General features: G+C 35.1%; 2 protein-coding genes across 4 annotated transcripts in view; one reads left to right on the plus strand and one right to left on the minus strand.

The window, feature by feature from the left end:
* Window positions 1–2,073: 2,073 nt before the first annotated feature.
* On the minus strand, window positions 2,074–14,774 carry LOC123533401 (peroxiredoxin-5, mitochondrial-like). The gene is made up of 6 exons (XM_045315043.2): window positions 14,612–14,774; window positions 12,013–12,147; window positions 10,620–10,751; window positions 6,890–6,928; window positions 5,038–5,093; window positions 2,074–4,683 (listed from the first exon to the last, which is right to left on the minus strand). Exons 1-6 carry the CDS (start codon window positions 14,723–14,725, stop codon window positions 4,578–4,580), a joined length of 582 nt encoding a protein of 193 aa, XP_045170978.2. The 5' UTR covers window positions 14,726–14,774; the 3' UTR covers window positions 2,074–4,577.
* LOC123565052 (uncharacterized) overlaps window positions 14,705–21,346 on the plus strand; it is a 69,929-nt gene continuing 63,287 nt past the window's right edge. For all 3 annotated transcript variants that reach the window (XM_053551451.1, XM_053551453.1, XM_053551456.1), the window contains exons 1-4: window positions 14,705–14,970; window positions 17,525–17,694; window positions 18,674–18,814; window positions 21,155–21,277. In XM_053551451.1, coding sequence (XP_053407426.1) covers window positions 14,844–14,970; window positions 17,525–17,694; window positions 18,674–18,814; window positions 21,155–21,277 — 561 coding nt within the window. In that variant the 5' untranslated portion in view covers window positions 14,705–14,843. The remainder of the gene's footprint in view (window positions 14,971–17,524; window positions 17,695–18,673; window positions 18,815–21,154; window positions 21,278–21,346) is intronic.

The raw sequence follows: 21,346 nt of genomic DNA on the forward strand, positions 1-21,346 counted from the left end.
CTCCAGTTTATCAAGTCCAGGCTGCGAAGTGGTTGCTATTTGTGCTTTGGCTCAAGACCAGTCTCTCCAATGCAGCAGTTGGTTCATACTCCCCACCAGCTCCATGAACACAATTTTGTTTTTGACAAAAGACTAGGTTGTTTTCGTAACCTGGCTGCAAATTTGAATTTTTATAAACCAAGGTTCTTTCAAACTCGAAGGCCAAGATGCAGACCTAAATCCAGTGGATTCCTTGGGCTATTTAAAGATTAGTCTGTTTTGAAAAAAAAACAACAACAAATACTAACTAGAAGGTGTTTTTGTCACAAAAACATGTCTCCCCCAACCCCATGTATACCTTTAGCTCTGGCGTCCATTATGTGCAGTGAAGCGGAACGTGTCGGCGATATGCAAGGCTTGGTACTGATCACTCCTGTGAAATTTCGTCGAAATCTTTCCAGCAGTTTGACCTGTGAAAGCCGAACAAGATTTTTCTATTTTTAACTCTGATGGCCATTATGTGCACAACAAGGCTTGGTAGTGATCACTCCTGTGAAGTTTTGTCGAAACCCAGCCAGCTGTTTGACCTGTGAAAGTCGGACAAGATTTTTCTATTTTTAGCTCTGGCGGCCATTTTGTGCAGTGAAGCGGAACGTGTCGGTGGCTTGGTACTGATCACTTCTGTGAAGTTTCATTGAAATCCGGCCAGCAGTTTGACCTGTGAAAGCTGGACAAGATTTTTCTATTTTTAGCTCTGAGGGCCATTTTGTGCAGCAAAGCTCATGTCGGCGATATGCACAACTAGGTTTGGTACTGATCACTCCTGTGAAATTTCACCCACAGACGGACGGACAGACAGACGGCGAAGGCATAAACAATATTCTAATAATTATCTATAAAAAGACAGTTTGGAAGCACAGAACTTGGCAGAGCAAAATTATTACAGACTTTGTTTCAATCTGTTCACAAACTTTCAAAAAATTTGTGAGATGGGAAACAAATAATTGCCTTTGTAAAGACGAGTTTGCTAGTCAGACATGTTTTCAACGTTATTCTATACAAAGATCAACTGCAGGACAGAATTAAACAACAGGCATGACACTACATTGTTTAAGTAGATGTGTAACCATAGGACACTGGTGCCCCCACATGGTCTCATGACTAGGTGAAAATATTTTTTAAAACATACGCATCACTAACTCTTGAACACTTTACCTGTATTTTTCACTTATGTTAAGGCCTAGCTATGGGAAGCATTCCCATAGAGAACACCAGGTACCTAACTTCACATGCTACATATTAATCCTCTGTTTTATGACCCTAGGTCAAGTACATTTTGATAAACATGGGACATAAACTTATATTTTTTTTTACTAAGTCAAGGGCCATAACTCTAGTCTTGCAAAGTGAAATAAAAAAAAAACTCTGATGCACAAATTCACATGCTTTATAACAATCCCCTAATGTTTTATGACTTTGTCAACCTTTTGAGATATATGTGACAAAAACTTGTATGCCCTTTATGCACATTTTGACAATCCAGGGCCATAACTCTGTTCTGACAGAAATCCGGAAAAAAAATCCTAGGTGCACGACTTCACATGCTGGATAGTATTCTGGATATTTCATGACTAGGTCAAATACTTTCTGAGATATGTGTGACACAAACTTTTATGCCCTTTCATATATATTTTTGACTAAGTCAAGGGCCATAACTCTGGTCTGGCCGAGTGATATCTTTAACAAAACCTCAGGTGCACAACTTCTCATGCTGAATAATATTCTTGTAATGCTTCATAATCCTGGGTCAAATACTTTTTGAAACGCGACACAAACTTAGACCCTTTTAATGCATATTTTTTTACTACGTCAAGGGCCATAACCCTGGTCTGGCTATGTGATATCCAAATTAAAGCATCCTGTGCACAACTTCTCGTGTTAGATAACAATCCTGTGAGGTTTGACGACTCTTGGTCAAATATTTTTTTAGATATGCATGACACAAATTCAGACGAACCAACGGACAGATGCAACTCTGAAAAGTGTCCCCCCACCCACGTTAAAACTTTTTTGGGCACAGAAACAACAAAAACATTTTATTATTTATACATCTTGTTTATTTCGTGTCACTGCAAATGATAATACTGTTTCAATGAATAAGCATTCTAAACACATAAAAACCCCAAAAAAGCGAGCACCTACTATTTTAAAGCTGTCTATAACAACTAGTACATGATGAGAAAAATCTTAATAATTAAATATGGTAAAGTAAATGATAACAATGGAATATGCAGGAAAAATTCTCTGTATGATGCAAATTGTTTGATCATGACATCATCATGGACAGGTAGCATGTAACACCATGCAAAACCATTTGAGACATATATTTTTCATCCCTTTAACCTTGTTCCCATTTAACTGCCCATCTGAAATATAAGTTAACTTTAAGTATGGCTTTTAACTAGCTAGCTTCTAAAATGGTATACAAGCAATAAAAGCAATACATAATGTAGTTAACACAGGATCCATGGCTATACAAAATGAGATTGAAGACCAGTCTCAAAACTGCTGCATCTGATTGGTTGTTTCAAAACATACTTTTGAAACTGACCAATGGAAAACCTGCAATCTTAGACTGGTTTCCAATCTTAGACCATATTATCTCATACCACTGAGTACAACATGAAAACCGATATAGATAAATCTTACATCTTAAATGAGTTTGCATAGATTAACATATCATAAACTGTACACAGTTCTCTGTATTATCAAGATTTTTGAAGAGTTGAAAATGCTATAAACCACAATATTGCAAAATTTTATTCTCTAAAATAGTTTTTGGACAAACATTTTTACCTTTTTTTTACCAGAGAACAGTTTTAAAAATATAAAGCATGTTTTGAAAGTACATAACTGAAAATCCACAACAGCTAGATTATGCCTGCTCAAAGACGTCTCCAATTAAAATAACCTCTCACTAATGCTATATTTTGTTGCATTTCAAAACCAGTAAACATCATATCTTACACAAATACTTTTTAACACATCAAAATACACAAGTCTTAAAGAGGAACACCTCAAGATTAAAGTCAAATTTATCATAATTTAGGAAAAACTTTTGTCATTAACTGTAAAAATACAGTATAAGACAGCAATAATGCTCCTAGATCTCTCACATTGAGTACAAATGAGTGATCCCAATAAGTCTAGGCAGTTTTTAGTAGAATTTTCATTTGAAAGGTCTCCGGCAGAAAGTAAAAAAAAATCAAAGCTCTGAAGCAGGAATTATACCTCTTTCAGTACCGATTTACTATTTTAAATGTCAACAAATTTCATATGTTTTGAAAATTTGGATATTCTGACAATAATCTGGATATGAATCCCTTTAAAGTTTTCATTGTAAATGGGGTTAATATCAAAGTTAAAATTCATCTCAAACTATCCACTACAGGAAAGCTGAACTATTTCATTTGAATTTTTAATGCAAACACTAGCGTAAATCATCATGAATATCATATTCAACAGCAATATAATTAACAGTTAATCACAATTTATCACACAATCATATTTTACAATCACTAGAAATCACTCAGTAAGACTATACCCAACTGGATCTGTGTTAATTATCCCCATTATTTTTCAAAACCTATCAACCAGCCTGAACCAGGTAGGAAAAAGCAAAGTTTTGATAAAAGACAAAAATTATAGTTACTTCATAATAGCTTTTACACTACAAACAAGAGCTCTGGACACAAAATATGATGGCCGTTTGACCTAAATTTTAGCACAATTTGTGACCTTGACCTTTGACCTACACAGCCAGTTCAAGGCTCTGCACATTGTCTCATCGCCACCTACCTATATGCCAAGTTTACAGTTAATAACTTTATGGTTATAAAGTTATGCTCTGGACACAAATAATGATATCCGGACAGACACATGCGCCATCACATAATACGTCCCATTTTTACAAAATGTGCATTTAAAAATATATCAGAGTTAAGCAACTTACAAAGTTTGAGCAACTGTAAAATGTATTTCTTAAGTTTAAATAGCTTAAAACGAATTGTAATGAACGATCGTAATGGACAGAAATAATGGCCATTGTGACTATGCCTTGTATTTAATCACTGGCGTTTTCAACATTTGCAGATTTCATTATCCTGATCAGACAGCTGCCGGAAGCCTACCTGCATGAAGACATTTAACATAGATCCAATTTAGTTTGGCCTAGCAAAAACGTATTTTTATGTACCTTCTGAGAAAAATCTAATATCATCACCTCTTTGTACTGTACACATGTTGAGAGATTCAATTCATAAAAGTAGTAGTTCTCATTAACACTGGTAAACATGAGACAAATATATCAATAATGTTTTCACAACAAAATATAACAGATAAGAGAGATTTCTTTCATCAATAGCAAAACTAACAACTAGAAGTGTCTGTCCATTTCTTGGCCAAAATGCATGTCACTATGGCCAACTTTAACTCAAGTTAATTACTCAAACTTTAAAGACAGACACACAATACAGTACAAGTAAAAAGGTTAATATCATTGTACACTACAACTATAGAATAGGGAAGGCAGTACAGTTTTATAAGAGATTAAAGATGTCGGAACTTTTGCTGCATGCAGCTTTCGTGCTGTCACTTTCAACATTAATACCGGTCACCTTCCCATCTTGCACAACCATTGCAAATCTAAAATGAACAAGAGATATTTGTAAAATATATATGCTGGCCTGTCAGAAACTGGGTGTATAATTTTTTATGCTCTGACCCCATAAAAAGCAACATGAGTAATTTACTGACTACATCCAATAAGCTGGAAGGCCACTGGTGACAGCGCTCTCCATTATCTGATCAGAAACAGATTTAAATATCAAGGTCACTCTGACATTGACACTATAGTTATCAACTGCAACATCTCTACACCATTATAACACATTAAACCTGTGTGTAAAAGTTGAAAATACTGGTTATCAGGAGCTATCAGACACAAAAATTATAAAATTTCTTTCCATAATTGCAGTCATAGTAGAGGCTAATACATACCTTTGACTTCGTATATTTCCAAGAATTGCTGTCAAATCAAGGGACAGGTCTAAAGCCTGAAAGGAAATACATGAGAAAACTAATAAATATGTTTAAGTCATTCCAACCAATCAAATTTCACCTTTATACAGGTACTTTACAGGGACTGGCTTCCAAATAATGATCAAAGTTTCAAATACACAAGTCAAGAGTTATTAGAATCAATACTATGGTATCAAGTATAGGAACATTTCTGCTCTATAAGGCCATCATAAATTAACTGCTTGACTGTCATCTCCTACCTATCCTTGATTTTTCATGCAAGGCTATCTCTATTTATTTTCTAAAACAAGAAAGAAACTATTTCTTTTAGAATCTTTCTTATTTATAATAGCCTTGTATCCAATACCAACACTTTTGCAAGTATTTTGACATAATCAGCTGAATAGAAATGCCTTTCAATTTTAAATGAAGAACTTAGTGAATCACAATCATTTTACTTTTTATGTACAATTGCTTGGAAAAGAAAATGATTTTTTAAACTCTGGAATATTTGTTAGTAGTCTGGAGACATGTACCTTTAAAAAGCAATTTATCTACATCAACTTTTAACCTTTTATATTTTGCTGTCAGTTGTTTACCCTTTTCATGGACACGATTTATTCTGCCTTTGCGAACAGTGCAGACCATGATTAGCCTGCACATCCGTGCAGTCTGATCATGACCTGCACTGTTCGCCATTCAGTCAGTATCTTTTAGGTAAGCACCCTTTTAAAAGTTAATGGTACTGTCAAAATTGAAAGATGGACAAGTTCATTGTAGAAATTCAGCAAGGTAAGGGTTAAGATGTATTATCTTGCACTTCTATTGGTCAATAGATGTCACATGGAGACAGGATATAATCCATATCCTGCAAGTACATTTCAGATATAAATTTTGATTAAAACAAAATGGCTGTCGCATCGCTGGCTTAACTGAATCAAGGCGCAGATTATCAATTAGCTCCAGCGATAGACATCGTTTCTGAGAGTAAATTTAGTGTTTTCTTGCCGTTTTCAATCTCTTACTTGATTTAGGCTTGAGAAGTTTGAGAAAACTTAGCTGTAAAAGCGGAATAACTCTGTATGGGAGACACTGGCCAAAGTTTAAAGACGTTTCTGACATCGTGAAATCTGGTGATTTTCAAAAGGATGGAACACAAAGCTTTTTTTGTGTTTCTGATCTAAACCAATTCATAACCTGTTTAAATGAGCTTTTGTGTTTTGTGATTTAACCAAAACACAGGTCACTGTGCATTTTATGGCTGGTGTAAATCAACTTTAAACAAAACATGATGACCAAACAAATGATTGCAGGATTCCAGTCTGCACTGTAAGTAGCTTTCTTAATTTACAAAATGTGTCGATTACAGCATGTAAGTAAAGGGTAGTCGGCAAGATAAAATCCTTACACAGCTTGTTTGTGACAGGATACGGGTAGCTCGAGCCTGATATGGATTTTCAAGACAGCGTATATCCTGTATCCTGTCACCAACAAGCAGTGTAACTAATAATATCAGGTAGAACCACATTGCCCTATCAGTACATGATGATTAACTCTTACCCTGCTATATTTCTATAATGGACTGGTCCATCTTTCAATTTGGACCGTACCATTTATTATTCAAAGGGGTTTGCACTGAAAATTTACTGACTGAATAGCGAACAGTGCAGACCATGATCAGACTGCACAAATGTGCAGGCTGATCTTGGTCTGCACTGGTCGCAAAGGCAGATTCATCTGCCACCAGCAGGCTAAGGATTAATGTAATCAATCAGGTAATACTACAGTAACAACTTTTCTGAGGACAGAGTAAGTGAAAAAAGTGTCTTACATTTGTAAATTCTGCTGTTGTATCCGCTAGGAATCTCACCTGTAAAATATTCAATAACAAAGTCAAAATAATTCTGTTTCCTGCAAAATGTTAGTTTACTGTGTGACATGCATGCATATGGGTGGTTTTCAAAATAATGAAGCAAAAGTGTGACATAGGGGTTGAAAATTCAAACTGATTTCTTATGGTTGTCACCTATTTTTTATGATAGCAAATACTTCAAATTTGAAGGAAATAACTTTAGGAAAGTGTTGAGAAATGCCAATCAGAAAATATTTCAGCCTTTAATTTGAAAGTTCAATGAATTTCCAGTAAGATGGGTGATAAATGTTGCATGGTTTTATGACAAGGAAATATGTATAACAGTAATTTTTTCAACATAAATGATAAGTAATGGGTGTATGTGTATGGTTTGAAACTTATTTAATCATATGTTTGTGGACATTGGTTTTTAAAATCACCCTTTCTGCACAAATCTGACATGAAAGTAAAACTTTACCTATAAAAGTTGTTGCTGAATGCAAAATAACTAACATATAATTATAAAACCTATTTTTTTCTCACACTTTGCATGTTTATAAACCACATGCCAAATTTCAAGAATGTCCAGTAATTCTAATTTCTAGAATTGTCAACTCAAAATTGAGTTATTTTACAGATGCACAGGGGACACATACTGAAGATCAGTGTAATATTCATCCATTATTAGTTTTCTATTCATAAAAAGACTAATGGTAATCAACTTTAGACAAATACTATTAAAAAAATTAGTTTATTCCACAAAATAACTACAAAATTAAAAATTTTCACTACAAAAACATGAAAATTCAACAGAATGTAATGCTTTAAATGAAAATAAGTGACTTTATACATAACTAACACATTGAAATCATTTAATTTACATGCAATGCTTATTCATAGTAGAAAAATGACAAAATGCCATGCATGATAAAATGGAATAGTTAAATTCATACATACTTCATAATTTTATTAAAAAGGGTGCACAGGGGACAAATTGTATCAAAAAATTTATTCATAGAATATGTTCATGGTAAGTAAAATTCTTTTAACTACATAATATTTACTAGTGAACATTACATATTTAGGTAAACTTAAGAGCCTAAGAAGCAATAAAATTGATGTTTCCAATTTTAAACTTGAAAATTGGCAACTTAAGAAAAAAATGCAAACAGTGAATTTTAAATTGTCCAGGGTTTCTTATATAATGCTAAATTATCAAGAAATGCCTAAACTTTGCATTCACACTGCTAAGAATATAGAACTGCCCCCGCAAATTACAGTAATGCTATGACAATTGATATATGTCAAAAAAGGGTGCACAGGGGACATCACTTTTGGCTCTGTGAATGTTTAACAGTCAGTAATATGTGAAGTTGAACACTGCTTTTGTATCTGTTGTAACTCCCTTTCAAGGAAAATAAAGTAAAATCCCATTTTAATTAAAGAATAAAAGAAATCTGACACTTAACAACTGAAAAGGTGCACAGGGGACATTTTTAGGTGTATAGACACCCATCAAGTTTCTGAGAAAGTTGATTTATTAAAGAAAAAAATCATAATGTGTCTTCACTGCTGAAAGAATAAAGATCTTAGAAAAACATTAAGACTTCAGAAAAGTAATAAGGTTATGAAATTGTAGTGTTCAACATTTAAATTTAGTATTTTTTTCACTATTTTTTGTGAAGGGGGTTCCTTCACAAGATGTGAAATATTGGTAACAATAAGATGTAGGTAAATGAAAAGAAGTATTTTATTTAAATGTGCAGAGTTTAAGTTACATAAAAAGGCCAAAGCTGTAACAATAAAACATGGTTTTAAAAAGTAAGCCACAGTTGAAAACCATACTTCATGTAAAATGTCACACTTTTTTGGGTGCACAGGGGACAAAATTAGCTATATAATTTAATATAACTTCAAAACTGCTTGAGCCATCAAGATAAAATTGCACACATTTATTGACTACATTGATTTGGATATAATTTGCTCCAAAACACATTCTAAAACTAAACTGAATTAAAGTAAGGTGAGAGAGAAGAAAAAGCTTCATTATTTTGAAAACCACCCATATATATATATATAAAATGGCGTTAAACCCAAAACAAACAAACAAATATATATAAAATATATTCATAAAACAGAATACACTAAAGCACTTTTGATATACATTTTATTTACAATTACAATCATAAAAGTACTTTTTAAATTCTGATATATGCTGGTGTGCCACTATAAAACGAACTATTCTGCTACGAACCAACTACTGTATCAACTACGTAAGAGCAATGTCAACCTTGTCTGACACATTCCTTCCCTTCCTCACACCCCTGAAAATACTCGATAGCATGATATGAGCCGCACCATGAGAAAACCAATATAGTGCGTTTGCACCCAGCATGGATCCATGCTCATCCGTGCAGTCTGGTCAGGATCCATGCTGTTTGCTTTCAAAGCCTATTGCAATCAGAGAAACCGTTAGCGGACAGCATGGATCCTGACCAGACTGCACGGATCAATGCTGGTCGCAATGCACTATTTTGGTTTTCACTTGGTAAGGCTCATATCATTAAATTTCACTGGAATTGGATGGAAATTGCAGGAGGAGTGCAAAAGATAGTGTGCCAGACAGACCGATAGGTTGGCAGACAGAAAAACAGTTCCAACATTATATACCTCCCACTTCAACAACACCAGGGCCATGAATGACCAACTAAAGAAAGTGCCTTGTCAAACAGACCTGCTCATAAAAGGGGCTTGACAAAAAGGCCTACTGACAAAACAACGACAAAGAGGCTTAGTGATCCTCAAAAAGAGGCCGTCAGATGTAAAAGGCTTAAACAAAGTGACCTACTGCCAGAAAGGCTTTGACAATGGATGCCAACTGACTAAAAGGCTTTGACAATAAGGCCAACTGACTAAAAGGCTTTGACAATAAGGCCAACTCATGTAAGGCATCACCCGATGAAATGTTTTGACAAAGAGGCCTGCTGATAAAACAGTGTGACACAGGGTTAAATAAGTGTGACAAAGAGGTCTACTTCTACTGACAAAAAAACTTCAACAAAGAGGCCTGCTGATAAAACAGTGTGACAAAGGGTTAAATAAGTGTGACAAAGAGGTCTACTTTTACTGACAAAAAAACTTCAACAAAGAGGCCTGCTGATAAAACAGTGTGACAAAGGGTTAAATAAGTGTGACAAAGAGGTCTACTTCTACTGACAAAAAGACTTCAACAAAGAGGCCTGCTGATAAAACAGTGTGACAAAGGGTTAAATACGTGTGACAAAGAGGTCTACTTCTACTGACAAAAAGACTTCAACAAAGAGGCCTGCTGATAAAACAGTGTGACAAAGGGTTAAATACGTGTGACAAAGAGGTCTACTTCTACTGACAAAAAGACTTCAACAAAGAGGCCTGCTGATAAAACAGTGTGACAAAGGGTTAAATACGTGTGACAAAGAGGTCTACTTCTACTGACAAAAAGACTTCAACAAAGTGGCCTGCTGATAAAAAGGCTTTTACAAAGTCAATAAAGAGACCTACTGATAAAAAGGTGTTGACAACGAGGCCTACTGACAAAGATACTTCAACAAAGAGGTCTACTGACAAAAAAAGCTTCAACAAAAAGGTTTACTGACAAAATGCTTTCAACAAAGAGGCTCACTGATGAAAACACCGTGACAAAGAGGGCTAAGGATGAAAAAAGACTTACTTTGCCGTCTGCATTTAAAGCCTTGCCAAAGGCTTCCATCACAAAAGGGTCATTGACAGCAAAACAGTTGATAGAGTCCACTCCCTTTGCCTTTAGTTTATCATAGTCTGTCACAAATGTTGGCATATGGTCCTGGTTATAAAAATACAAGTGGTCATTCAATCAATTATCAAAGAAAACAACTAAATCTTTGAGATAATACAGTGTTTAATTAACTTTTTCCGTAAAAATGTTTTTCCCCAATGTCTCTTTGGATACAAGATAATACCACAGGTTAAAGAGCTCTTAGTAGGGTAATATTAAAATTTTAAAACTTTAAATAATCTTCATTATCTCAATTTTGATTGATGGTTTCTCTAATTGCAACAGGTTTGAATGCGAACAGCATGGATCCTGACCAAACTGCACTGATGCGCAGGCTGTTCTGGATCCATGCTGGTCGCAAACACACTATGTGGGCTCGAGCCTCACTCGGGGCGTTGAATTCTTCATGTGAGGAAGCCATCCAGCTGGCTTACGGAAGGTCGGTGGTTCTACCCAGGTGCCCGCTCATGATGAAATAATGCACGGAGGGGAACCTGGGGTCTTCCTCCACCATTAAAGCTGGAAAGTCAAGGACGTATGAGTTTGCTTTTACAGGTACAGCATAAGGTGCAGTGCTGCATTTTGTGAATATCTTAGTACACAATGTTTTGAACTTGACACTTTGAGCACAAAATCTGTTTATATTGTGCCATATACAGTTTTAACTATGAATTTTCAGTGACTTATCTTTTTGTCCCAAGACAGTAGTACAGGTATATCCCAAACAGATGTAGAACTTAATTTTCTGTAAATTTTCCTTTTAAATCATAGAAACATCTTGTCTCAGTTACTGCAAAACCATTAATTTTCTTGAGACTAATGTTCACATATTTCTTGGGAAATTAAATTCCAAGAAACAAGCAAAATACTTATTAATTTTATTTTCTATTTAATTATGAATTCCACAATTCATAACTTAGCAAACTAGCCATATTGAAAAAAAAAAACCATGAAATGTTGTGTCCACAAAATTAAATGATTTTACAGTACATGTAATTGACTGAAAGACAAATAATGATAACTAATATACTTAACTTATACTTTTTATAATGAACTTGTTCATCTTTCAATTTGGTGAGGGCCAGTAACTGTTAAAAGGAGTGCTTACCAAAAAGACACTGACTGGTGAACAGTGCTGATATTGATCAGACTGCAGGGATGTGCAGGCTGATCATGATCTACACTGGTCACAAAGGCAGAATCAATATGTTAAGCATGATAACGGTTAAGTTACTAGTATGGCTGTATTATGTGCAACACTATAAATTAGAATCTTATGAATTTATATACAAAAACAATCTGTACGTACCACTTGGCAGGTTGGGGTGAAAGCCCCAACAACAGATATAATCACATGCTTGCCTTTGCCAAATGCCTCTTTTGTATTAACTTTGTTTCCCGGGTTTCCCTCAAACAAATCAACATTTGGAAGTGAATCTCCAACCTAGGTGTAAAATGAAGCATTAGAAATGTGACAACTAGACACAGCTTTTCTGTATAAATAAAAGACTGCCTAGAAAGCAGATTCAATAAACATTATGGTATAACAAGAGAGCCAAAGTAACCCTATAAAAGCTTCCAATTACGCTGTACAAACTGCTATTTATTATTTATATATTTTTTTCCTGGGATTAAAGTTATAAACACTTTTGTTTCCTGTCACTTACCAGTATGTATTTAAAAACGACGAGAAAAAAAAAGACCAAACTTTTGAAAGATAAAATATAGTCTCCTATTTTCAATATTAATAATGACTACTGGACCTCTAGACAGCCTTTATTTTATGTCAGATCAAAAGAAAAATTGATAAGAAATATTCTAAAGTAAAAGGTGAGTTCATGACATTTCATTTGAGAAAATTATAGCGTGACAGACTTCTGGTACAATTTCCGGTTAGGTTTCAATATAGGATTCGTTTCAGCTCAGAGATCCATTACATTTAAGCATCTCTGACTGAGCTGCCATAAGTTTAGAACTATATATGCCTATATGGATAAATTTTGTTCAGCCTTAGGCTAACATAGTTGGAAAGAGCAGACTGCTTCCGACTCCCATTCTGTGCTGCTAAATGAAATTTTATTAATACTACTGTTTGCAAATCAAATTGCCCTTTCGCCTTTTTTTAAATCGATAGACTTTTACCTTTACGTCACTAAAGCAGCAATGCTGAAGCTATTTTTGGATATCGTCTATACAGGCAACTCCGCCCTTTTATAGTATTTTTTTCCGATAGGAGTAATTTAAATACACTGAATGAACTTGTTTACATTGGCTGCATGACGATAAAATGCTGATTTAAATACTGTTGGAACGGGTGTTTAACCAGAGTGTAACAGATGTACTAATCTTCATTTAAAATTTAAATGAATCTTGCCACAATGCACACTACACTTAGGTAGCGTGGATGTGAAAAAAGACACCCTCTTATACATTATGTACAGGCATTTTTCTGCCTAAATTTCAGTAGATCAACCTTAAATTGTTGCAGACTTGTATCTCATGTTTTGCTTTCACAATAATTATAAAACGCGACTGACTAGTGGTCGCGTTGTTGGATTTGCTCATCATTGATTAAAGGCCTAAATTCAATTCCTGGAACCGACCAAGCCTCTTTCGTTGAAAAAGTCGGTAATTTCTTATGGAATATGTGACTCTAGTCACTCTTTGACGTGATCCTAGGAAACGAGTTATTTTCTTCACTCAGAAGAAATTGTTATCTCTGCTGATTTGGATTTAAATAAATGCTGATTTTGTTGCGAATATAAATTCAAATAAAACTTACATGTATCAAACGAGGGCTTCAATTCCTCATTAATTTATGTAAAAATTATCATAATTCCCCCAAATACGAAATATCTGGAGATTTAAACCTATTTATACCACGATTAACGTTACACATACATTGTAACTATGCGTAAGCTATAAAACCAATAATGACAGTGTTCTGTGATTTATCCTCAATTATTTTGGTCCTTTTAGAGTGCCAACTGGTCACAAATATAAAACAAACTAAACATCGAATTATTTTGACTTATGTGAGTTTATTACTGGTTCTTTCCATGAACGAAGAAAGGTTTGTAAATAACTGAAGCAATGTTTAAACAACTTCAAATAAATAGTAGATAGATACACATGTAAACCCCACCCAAAAAAAGTAAAATAAAAAACTAGATCTATAATGGAGTTATATTTGCGATAGGTAACCTACGGAAGTCTCTGCAGGAGTTTGAATAACACATTAATCAGTTTTTAGTGGATATTACAATTAGATCTACAAGTGTTGCATAGCTAGAAGGTTCAATGATACAGTTGGACCTAGTCTTTACTACAAAGCCCAAAATCATCCTACAGGTAGATCTAGATTCTTCTACCTTTCTGTAAAACCTTACCTTGCGTGGTTGGAAATTCAGTCGATAATTATAATAATTATTATTGTCATAACAAATAAAAAATGCTGTTTCCATTTGGACGTAGTTGAAATATTCCTTATTCTACTTTTAAAACAACAATCCATTATTACCTTATTGTACTTTACAATGTATGCAAGTACGGCGATACTGGACTTTACATTTCAAAGAGCACGTGCTTTGTGTGACGTCAAGATAAAGAAAACAAATGCATTCAACTCTTTCACAACAAGACAAATGAATTAATAATTTATTGCGAATAGGGAGGGGTTAACTAGTCAGGATTACTCCAAAAATAGCTTCAGCTTCATGTTTTTGTGACGTAAACGTGCAACTCTATCGATTTCAAAAAAGTTGAAAGGGCAATTTGATCTGCAAAGAGTAGTATTAAGAAATAAATTATGAAAGAAAGACACAGTTTTCATGATTGCATGAAGGTCATATACCAGGAAGTAGGCATTTTATAACCAAGAAATACAATAAATATCATAATGTACCGACCTTGATTGGCGCCATAACTGCAGAATGACCTGTCCGAAAGCCACGTGTGAAGCCACTTTGACTGACAAGACGGCAAGCCTGGGAAAATCCCCTTGTGGTGTTCATAACTAACATGAGATAATTCGACAAAATGATAAGACGGTGTCGTGTGTGAATAATTGTTTGTGAATATTATGTACAATGGGAGTGACCTCCCTTATTTCATGTGACAGGAGAGATACAATAGTGTGAAATGTATAACCTTTTTAAGCTTGTCAGGCTATTATCTGTCAAAAATGATGTAAATCCAGTGAATATTGACAACTTCGCATGGAGACAAAATGGAGAATCAAGTTTCATAGCTGTCAGTTGCACAAATGGTAAACCAACCTGCCTCTGATTCTGAACTAGCTTAGTAAAAATGTAAAGTTAGAAGTCAGATAGATAAGTAAGGTTATAACTACTTAACAAGTTGTCAGTGTCCTTTTCTTCTATTTGAGAGATAGTAAGTTTTTATGAAGGCAGTGGCTAGGGAAATCTCAATTTTTCGACTGCAAGGCAGACCCGGATTTTACAGACTGACATATACCGCATGTCTGCCTCTATGTCTCGAGTAGTTAGGATCAAAACTATGGTGGAAATAGATGGGATTTAAACTAAATGAATTATAGTTTTACATACACATTTTTTCACCAGTGTGGTTATTTTTCACTAGGAAAACAAACAGTGATTTAAAAACGCCAAAATATAAACAAAAGTTAAACCTACTATAACGTACACCTTCCCTATACATAGACCTATTCATGATTTGAAATGTATAAATGTGTAACGAATGAAATGTGCGGAATGTGTAACAGGGTTTTAAAAAAAACGATAAATACACGGCTTTACATGACCGAAACGAAAAACACACTGACATATTACATGGAGTTTAAAAGTGTTTTGCCTACAAAAGAGGTTTTCTCATTAGTTAGGACATAATAATGATTGTATTTGGAATGAGCATTTGTGTACAATTAGTTGGACTATGGCTACAGTAGGGGTCTGTTAGTCCAACTAAGTGTACACGAGTCGCGATATTGTGATAATTTTTGCACAGGTCAATATCTCTCCTCCACATACAACCCACTTACCATTCAAAACAGTGGGGAAAGTTTTCCTTCTGTGTGTATATTAACCAGCAATTGGTGTCGCTAACTTTGGAGGCTTCAAATACATATTTAAACCCAATTTTTCACACAAAAATTACAAATTTTGAATATGTGTATGGAAGGTGTTAAGCTGTCCTGTCCTGTTCCATCTATTAATACTGCCACACCCTCTTTTAGAGTATTACGTGCAGGTGCACATTTGTGCGAGAAATTTATAAGAAGAAATGTACAGGAGGGTAAAAGTAATACTAGTGTATTCCTGAAGTGTTGAAATCAAAGTTGACAGTGTTGTTAAAAATAAGAGTATACAGTTAAAGGAGATTGAAAACAGCATTTTTCACATTAGATCTTATAGGAGCGTTTGGTCACACCCTTTCTGAATTGTTCCAGGGAAGTGACCTGCACCATCTTGGTCTGAAGAGTTTCACCAAACTATTGTGGCTGGGAAAAAAGGAGAACTTATAATAGTTACAGGGTGTAAGAATCTGTTCGTAAGTCAAGGGGTGCATGAAGCGGGCAGGAGGTATGACTTAAGAGGGCATTGGCACTACAACCAGTCCATTTACTATTTTGTAAAACATGTGTAGCCTGGCATCAGATCTTCTGTCTTCTAGCAAAAGCCGCCCAGTATGTTTACTATTTGGGAGACACTGTATGTCCTGTCCTGTCCTGTGGCCTGTCCCATGTCCTGTCCTGTCCTGTCCCATGTCCTGTCCTGCCATATCCTTTCCTGTCCCATGTCATGTCCTCCCATGTCCTGTCTGGTCCTGTCCCATGTCCTGTCCTGTCAGATGTTCTGTGTCCTGATGTTCTGTGTCCTGTCCCATGTCATGTCCTGGCTTGTCCCATGTTCTGTGTCCTATCCCATGTCATGTCATGTCCTGTCCCATGTTCTGTGTCCTGCCCCATGTCATGTCCTGTCCTGTCCCATGTTCTGTGTCCTGTCCCATATCCTGTGTCCTGTCACATGTCATGTCATGTCCTATCCTAAGTTCTGTGTCCTGTCCCATGTCCTGTCCTGTCCCATGTTCTGTGTCCTGTTCCATGTCATGTCCTGTCCCATGTTCTGTGTCCTGTCCCATGTCCTGCCATATCCTGTCCTGTCCCCTGTCATGTCCTGTCCTGTCCTAAATTTTGTATTTATAATTTTATAACAGTGTTAGAGTATAGTCTTCTTGGTTTTATGTGGAAAGGAACCTACATGTACTATGAAAAGTAAATCGAGACTCAAGAACGATTTCAAAATAATCGTATCAGCAATCATAACTGTTATAATAATGCTTCTTCAATTAAACCTTGGGAACACAATTATTCAATCTAATTCAAACAAACTTTTATCTTTAGCAAAGAAGTAAAAAAAAATGTATTGCAAAATATTGCTTTCATTTTCTATCCATGTTGTCTCATCATTATCAAGTGATTAGACTTGTAGGTTTTCTGCCATTCTCTACCAGGAACAGCTAGGTCATTCTCACATTTGGATATATACTGAGTGCTACGATTTATAGAATAATGATTTGGAAGTAATGCATATATTAGGGATAACTGTATTTGGTCTGTCTTCATTTTTCTTTCATTTAGCTTTTCAAGAAAGGTCCAATGATACCCTTAGCCATTCAGCTTTATTTTGGAGTGAGTCATTGATGGTACGTGTTCTGTAACAGACCTTCATTAATGAATGGTCTCTTAAAAAAGCTACAGATGTTCATAGGTAGAGAAGTTAAAAAGTTTGACATGTTTGTAAATCAGAAAAAAAATCCTGATATTGATTGTGCATTTTCAGGGTTCCTTTTGTTGAGGTACAGCTGCACTGGTTGTCAGCCTTTGATCAAGCAGTTACCATGGCCCCAGGATCATCCAATCAAGTCACTGTGTTTTGATCCAACAATCACTTGGTTACTTGTGCTTACTGACAATGGAAACATCTTCATTTTACCAGCACTCCCCATGTTGGTAAGTATTATATCATTTAGTTATCGTCTAAATCAATCTTTAAAATTTTATGAAACTGCAGTAATTAGTTAATGTTTATCAAATCTTAGTAATACACATGTACAGTGTACATGTAGTTTAGACTTGCTTGAATTTTAACTTTCAGTTTCTTTTGTTCTTTATTAGAAGACACATTGCCGATGTCAGCAGTTTAATGCATACTATAAGTCAGTACTTATTTGAGATAGGCTTTTTTTTAATGATGTAGGTGTTTATTTTAGGTTTAAAGGAACTATTGTCAGCATAAAAGTGGCTGGTGCCCCGCTGGAAGTTAATTCAGACATGGGCTGGCACCTGGGTTGACAAGTAATTTCTAAGTCTGTACTGGTTTGATTTTTAGCTCTTCTGATTTTTGAAAAAAATCTACAAGGTATTGTCATCACTTGATCATTGGCATCGGTGTTGGTTAAATTTTTTGTTTAGGTCCACCTTTTCTCAAAAACTGTAAGAGCTACAGCTTTGAAACTTTGCACACTTGTTTATCATCACTAGTTGACTGTATAGTCCAAGAACCATAACTCTTATTTGCATGTTTCAGAATTATGGCCCTTTTTGTACTTAGAAAATTTAAGTTTCTTAGTTAAAAATTTTGTTTAGGTCACCTTTTCTCAAAAACTGTAAGAGCTTTGAAACTTAGCACACTTGTTTATCATCATTAGATGACTATGTAGGCCAAGAACCATAACTCTAACCTGCATTTTGTCAGAATTATGGCTCTTTTTGTACTTTTTGAAATTCTGAACTGTAACTCATTTTTACATACTGTCCGGCACTTGCAGATGAGCGATGACACCCTTAGGCGGTGCTCTTGTTGTAACTTGTCATTGAACAGTGCTCATTTAGAACTGGCAACTTGATAAAAAATAACTTTCAAAGAAGGCAGTTTAGTATGATTTTAGGGACCTAACAAAGTAATGAAAGTGTATGTATGTTCTGACAGGATCCATCAAGTCAGGTGAACCAGTTATGGAGGGTGGATGATGTCACTATTATTACATGTTTGAAGCCACGAGGTGTGCCAACAGTCATAACCTGGTGGTACACCCTGGATGGTCAGCATATTGCTATAGTAGCCACAAAGGTAAATAATTATAATTTAATCTTTATACAAAGACCATGCATTTGAAAGCCTTAACATTGTCATTATTTGCTGATTAAAGTACACTAAAGTCTTGAGGTGTTTCTATTTGTACCCCCCGACAACAAAGTTGTAAGGGGGGGGTATACTGGTTTCAGGTTGTCTGTCCGTCTGTCTGTCCATAGACACAATCTTGTGTGCACCATCTCTCCTCATCCCCTTGACACAATTTAATGAAACTTCACACAAGTGATCAGTAACAACAGTAGTTGTGAATGGGGCATGTTAGGTTCTTTCAGAAAATTTTTTTCAGAGTTACGGGACTTTGTTTTTTGTTACTATACTATATACATAGACACAATCTTGTGCGCACCATCTCTCCTTATCCCCTTGACACAATTTAAGGAAACTTCACACAAGTGGTCAGTAACAACAGTAGTTGTGCATGGGGCATGTTAGGTTCTTTCAGAAAATTTTTTGCAGAGTTACGAGACTTTGTTTTTTGTTACTATACTATATACATAGACACAATATTGTGCGCACCATCTCTCCTCATCCCCTTGACACAATTTAATGAAACTTCACACAAGTGATCAATAACAACAGTAGTTGTGCATAGTCATGTTAAGTTCTTTCAATAACAAAAATTGCAGAGTTATGGGACTTTGTTTCTTGTTAACATACAATCTGCATATGCAATATTGTGCGCACCTAATCTTCCGAACCCTTGCACACAATTTAATGAAACTTCACACAAGTGATTAGTACCAACCCTAGTTGTGCATGGTGCATGTTACGTTCTTTTTGATAAATATTCTGCATAGTTATGGGACTTTGTTTTTTGTTACTATACTGTATACATACAGTCTATATACATACAGTCCACATAATTATGCAATCTTGTGTGCGTCAAATTGCAATGTACTGTGTCAGTGCATGCAGGGGGTACATTCATCACCTTTAGTGATAGCTCCAGTTCAAATCAGAATTGATTGAAGTTTTTGTTTACAAACAGGCTTGACTGTAGAGTACTGCTTGATATTTTGAATCATTTTGGTCTTGTAAAAGAAAACGAACACTGCGTGGAGCTTTTGACTTAAGTTTTATTCAGAAGTACTAGTTAAGTTAAAATGAATTAACATATGTTTAAAAATAGCACCTAAACTTAACATGACATAAATACAGAAAAGCAGCTATGTCACATAATACAGAGTTTGAAGCGGATGGTAAACATTATATTAAGAAAAAATATAGATAATACGAAATCTGTTTGCATTTTGTAAATAAACGTTAGTGATGCAGTATTGCGCATGAATAATTATCATTAAAAATCATTTTGAGTGAAAGAGCAGTGAGCATTTAAGCTTTAACCTTTAGCCTGCTGGCAGCAAGTGATTCTGCCTTTGTGACCAGTGCAGATCAAGATCAGCCTGCACATCCATGCAGTCTGATCATGGTCTACACTGTTCGCTATTCAGTCAGTAAATTTTCACTAAACATCCCTTCAAATGATAAATGGTACTGCCCAAATTGAATGATGGACCAGTCCATTTTAGAAATTTAGCAGGGTTAAGCTTTAAACTTCTGTTAGCATCTTTTACAGTATCAAACATTTTGTCACATCATTTTCTTAAACTAACCTTTTAACAGCTATTATGTCCCCAGTCATTACATTAAGCCCAGCTACTACTTTCATGTTATGATTAACAATTGTGGTTGTTAGAATAAAATTGTGGTGTATGTCAAATGCAATGCTTTTTAGTATTACAAAGTATTTTTATTTCAACACTATATATATATATATAGTTTCATTTTATCACCAAATAACTTTATCTCTCTAAAAAACACTGACAGTGGGTGGTTCCACTGGATAATGTCTATAATTAGAGTATTAAAACTTCAGTACAATTCTGCTATGATATAAGATTTTTAGGGTATTGTGAGAAGACTGTGTATGATTTAAGATGATCATGGAAACTTTTTGGGACAGGCCTCATGTCAGCGAATGGGGAGGGAAGGGGGAGGTGGTCCAAAAGGGAGTCAAAAGGCTAATATTGCACTGGCAGGTGATATACTGTAAAGTGAGAGGACTAATTGTTGTTGATTTTGTGGTTGAGTCAGTGTGGAAAATTAAAGTCCAACCAAGAAATAGGCAATATTCAAAATATTTAATTTCAAAATATTCAACCATTCATGACAACCTGTCTTCAAAATTTGAAATCCATGATTTCATATATCCCACAGAATTACTGTTTTGGCAAAAACCACAAAATGTCATTCCCTAAAATAAAAGGATTTCAAGGTTAATGCTTCATAAAAACTGCTTATACTGTTTGCTTTCAGTTAGGGGAGTTGTTGTTTGTTGACCTGTTACAGCAGAGGCTTGTGACAAACAGGTGTGTGGATGAGCACATCAAGACTTTAGAACTGGTCAAAGATGATACACAGACTGTGACTCATCTACTGGTAAAACTATATTATATTCACAATAATACTTTATGGTCTTAAATAGCATCACTTTGTGGGATAAATATT

This window comes from Mercenaria mercenaria, chromosome 1 (assembly GCF_021730395.1).
Source record: "Mercenaria mercenaria strain notata chromosome 1, MADL_Memer_1, whole genome shotgun sequence".
Classification (NCBI taxonomy): domain Eukaryota; kingdom Metazoa; phylum Mollusca; class Bivalvia; order Venerida; family Veneridae; genus Mercenaria; species Mercenaria mercenaria.

What these genes read in the sequence shown, in the direction of transcription:
- LOC123533401 (XM_045315043.2), bottom strand. Translation starts at nt 14,725, where the DNA reads ATGTTAGTTATGAACACCACAAGGGGATTTTCCCAGGCTTGCCGTCTT. An exon ending in TCACCCCAACCTGCCAAGTG is followed by an intron (nt 10,752 to 12,012) that starts GTACGTACAGAT and finishes TTTTATAACCAG; the next exon opens with GACCATATGCCAACATTTGT. An exon ending in CTTTAAATGCAGACGGCAAA is followed by an intron (nt 6,929 to 10,619) that starts GTAAGTCTTTTT and finishes AATATTTTACAG; the next exon opens with GTGAGATTCCTAGCGGATAC.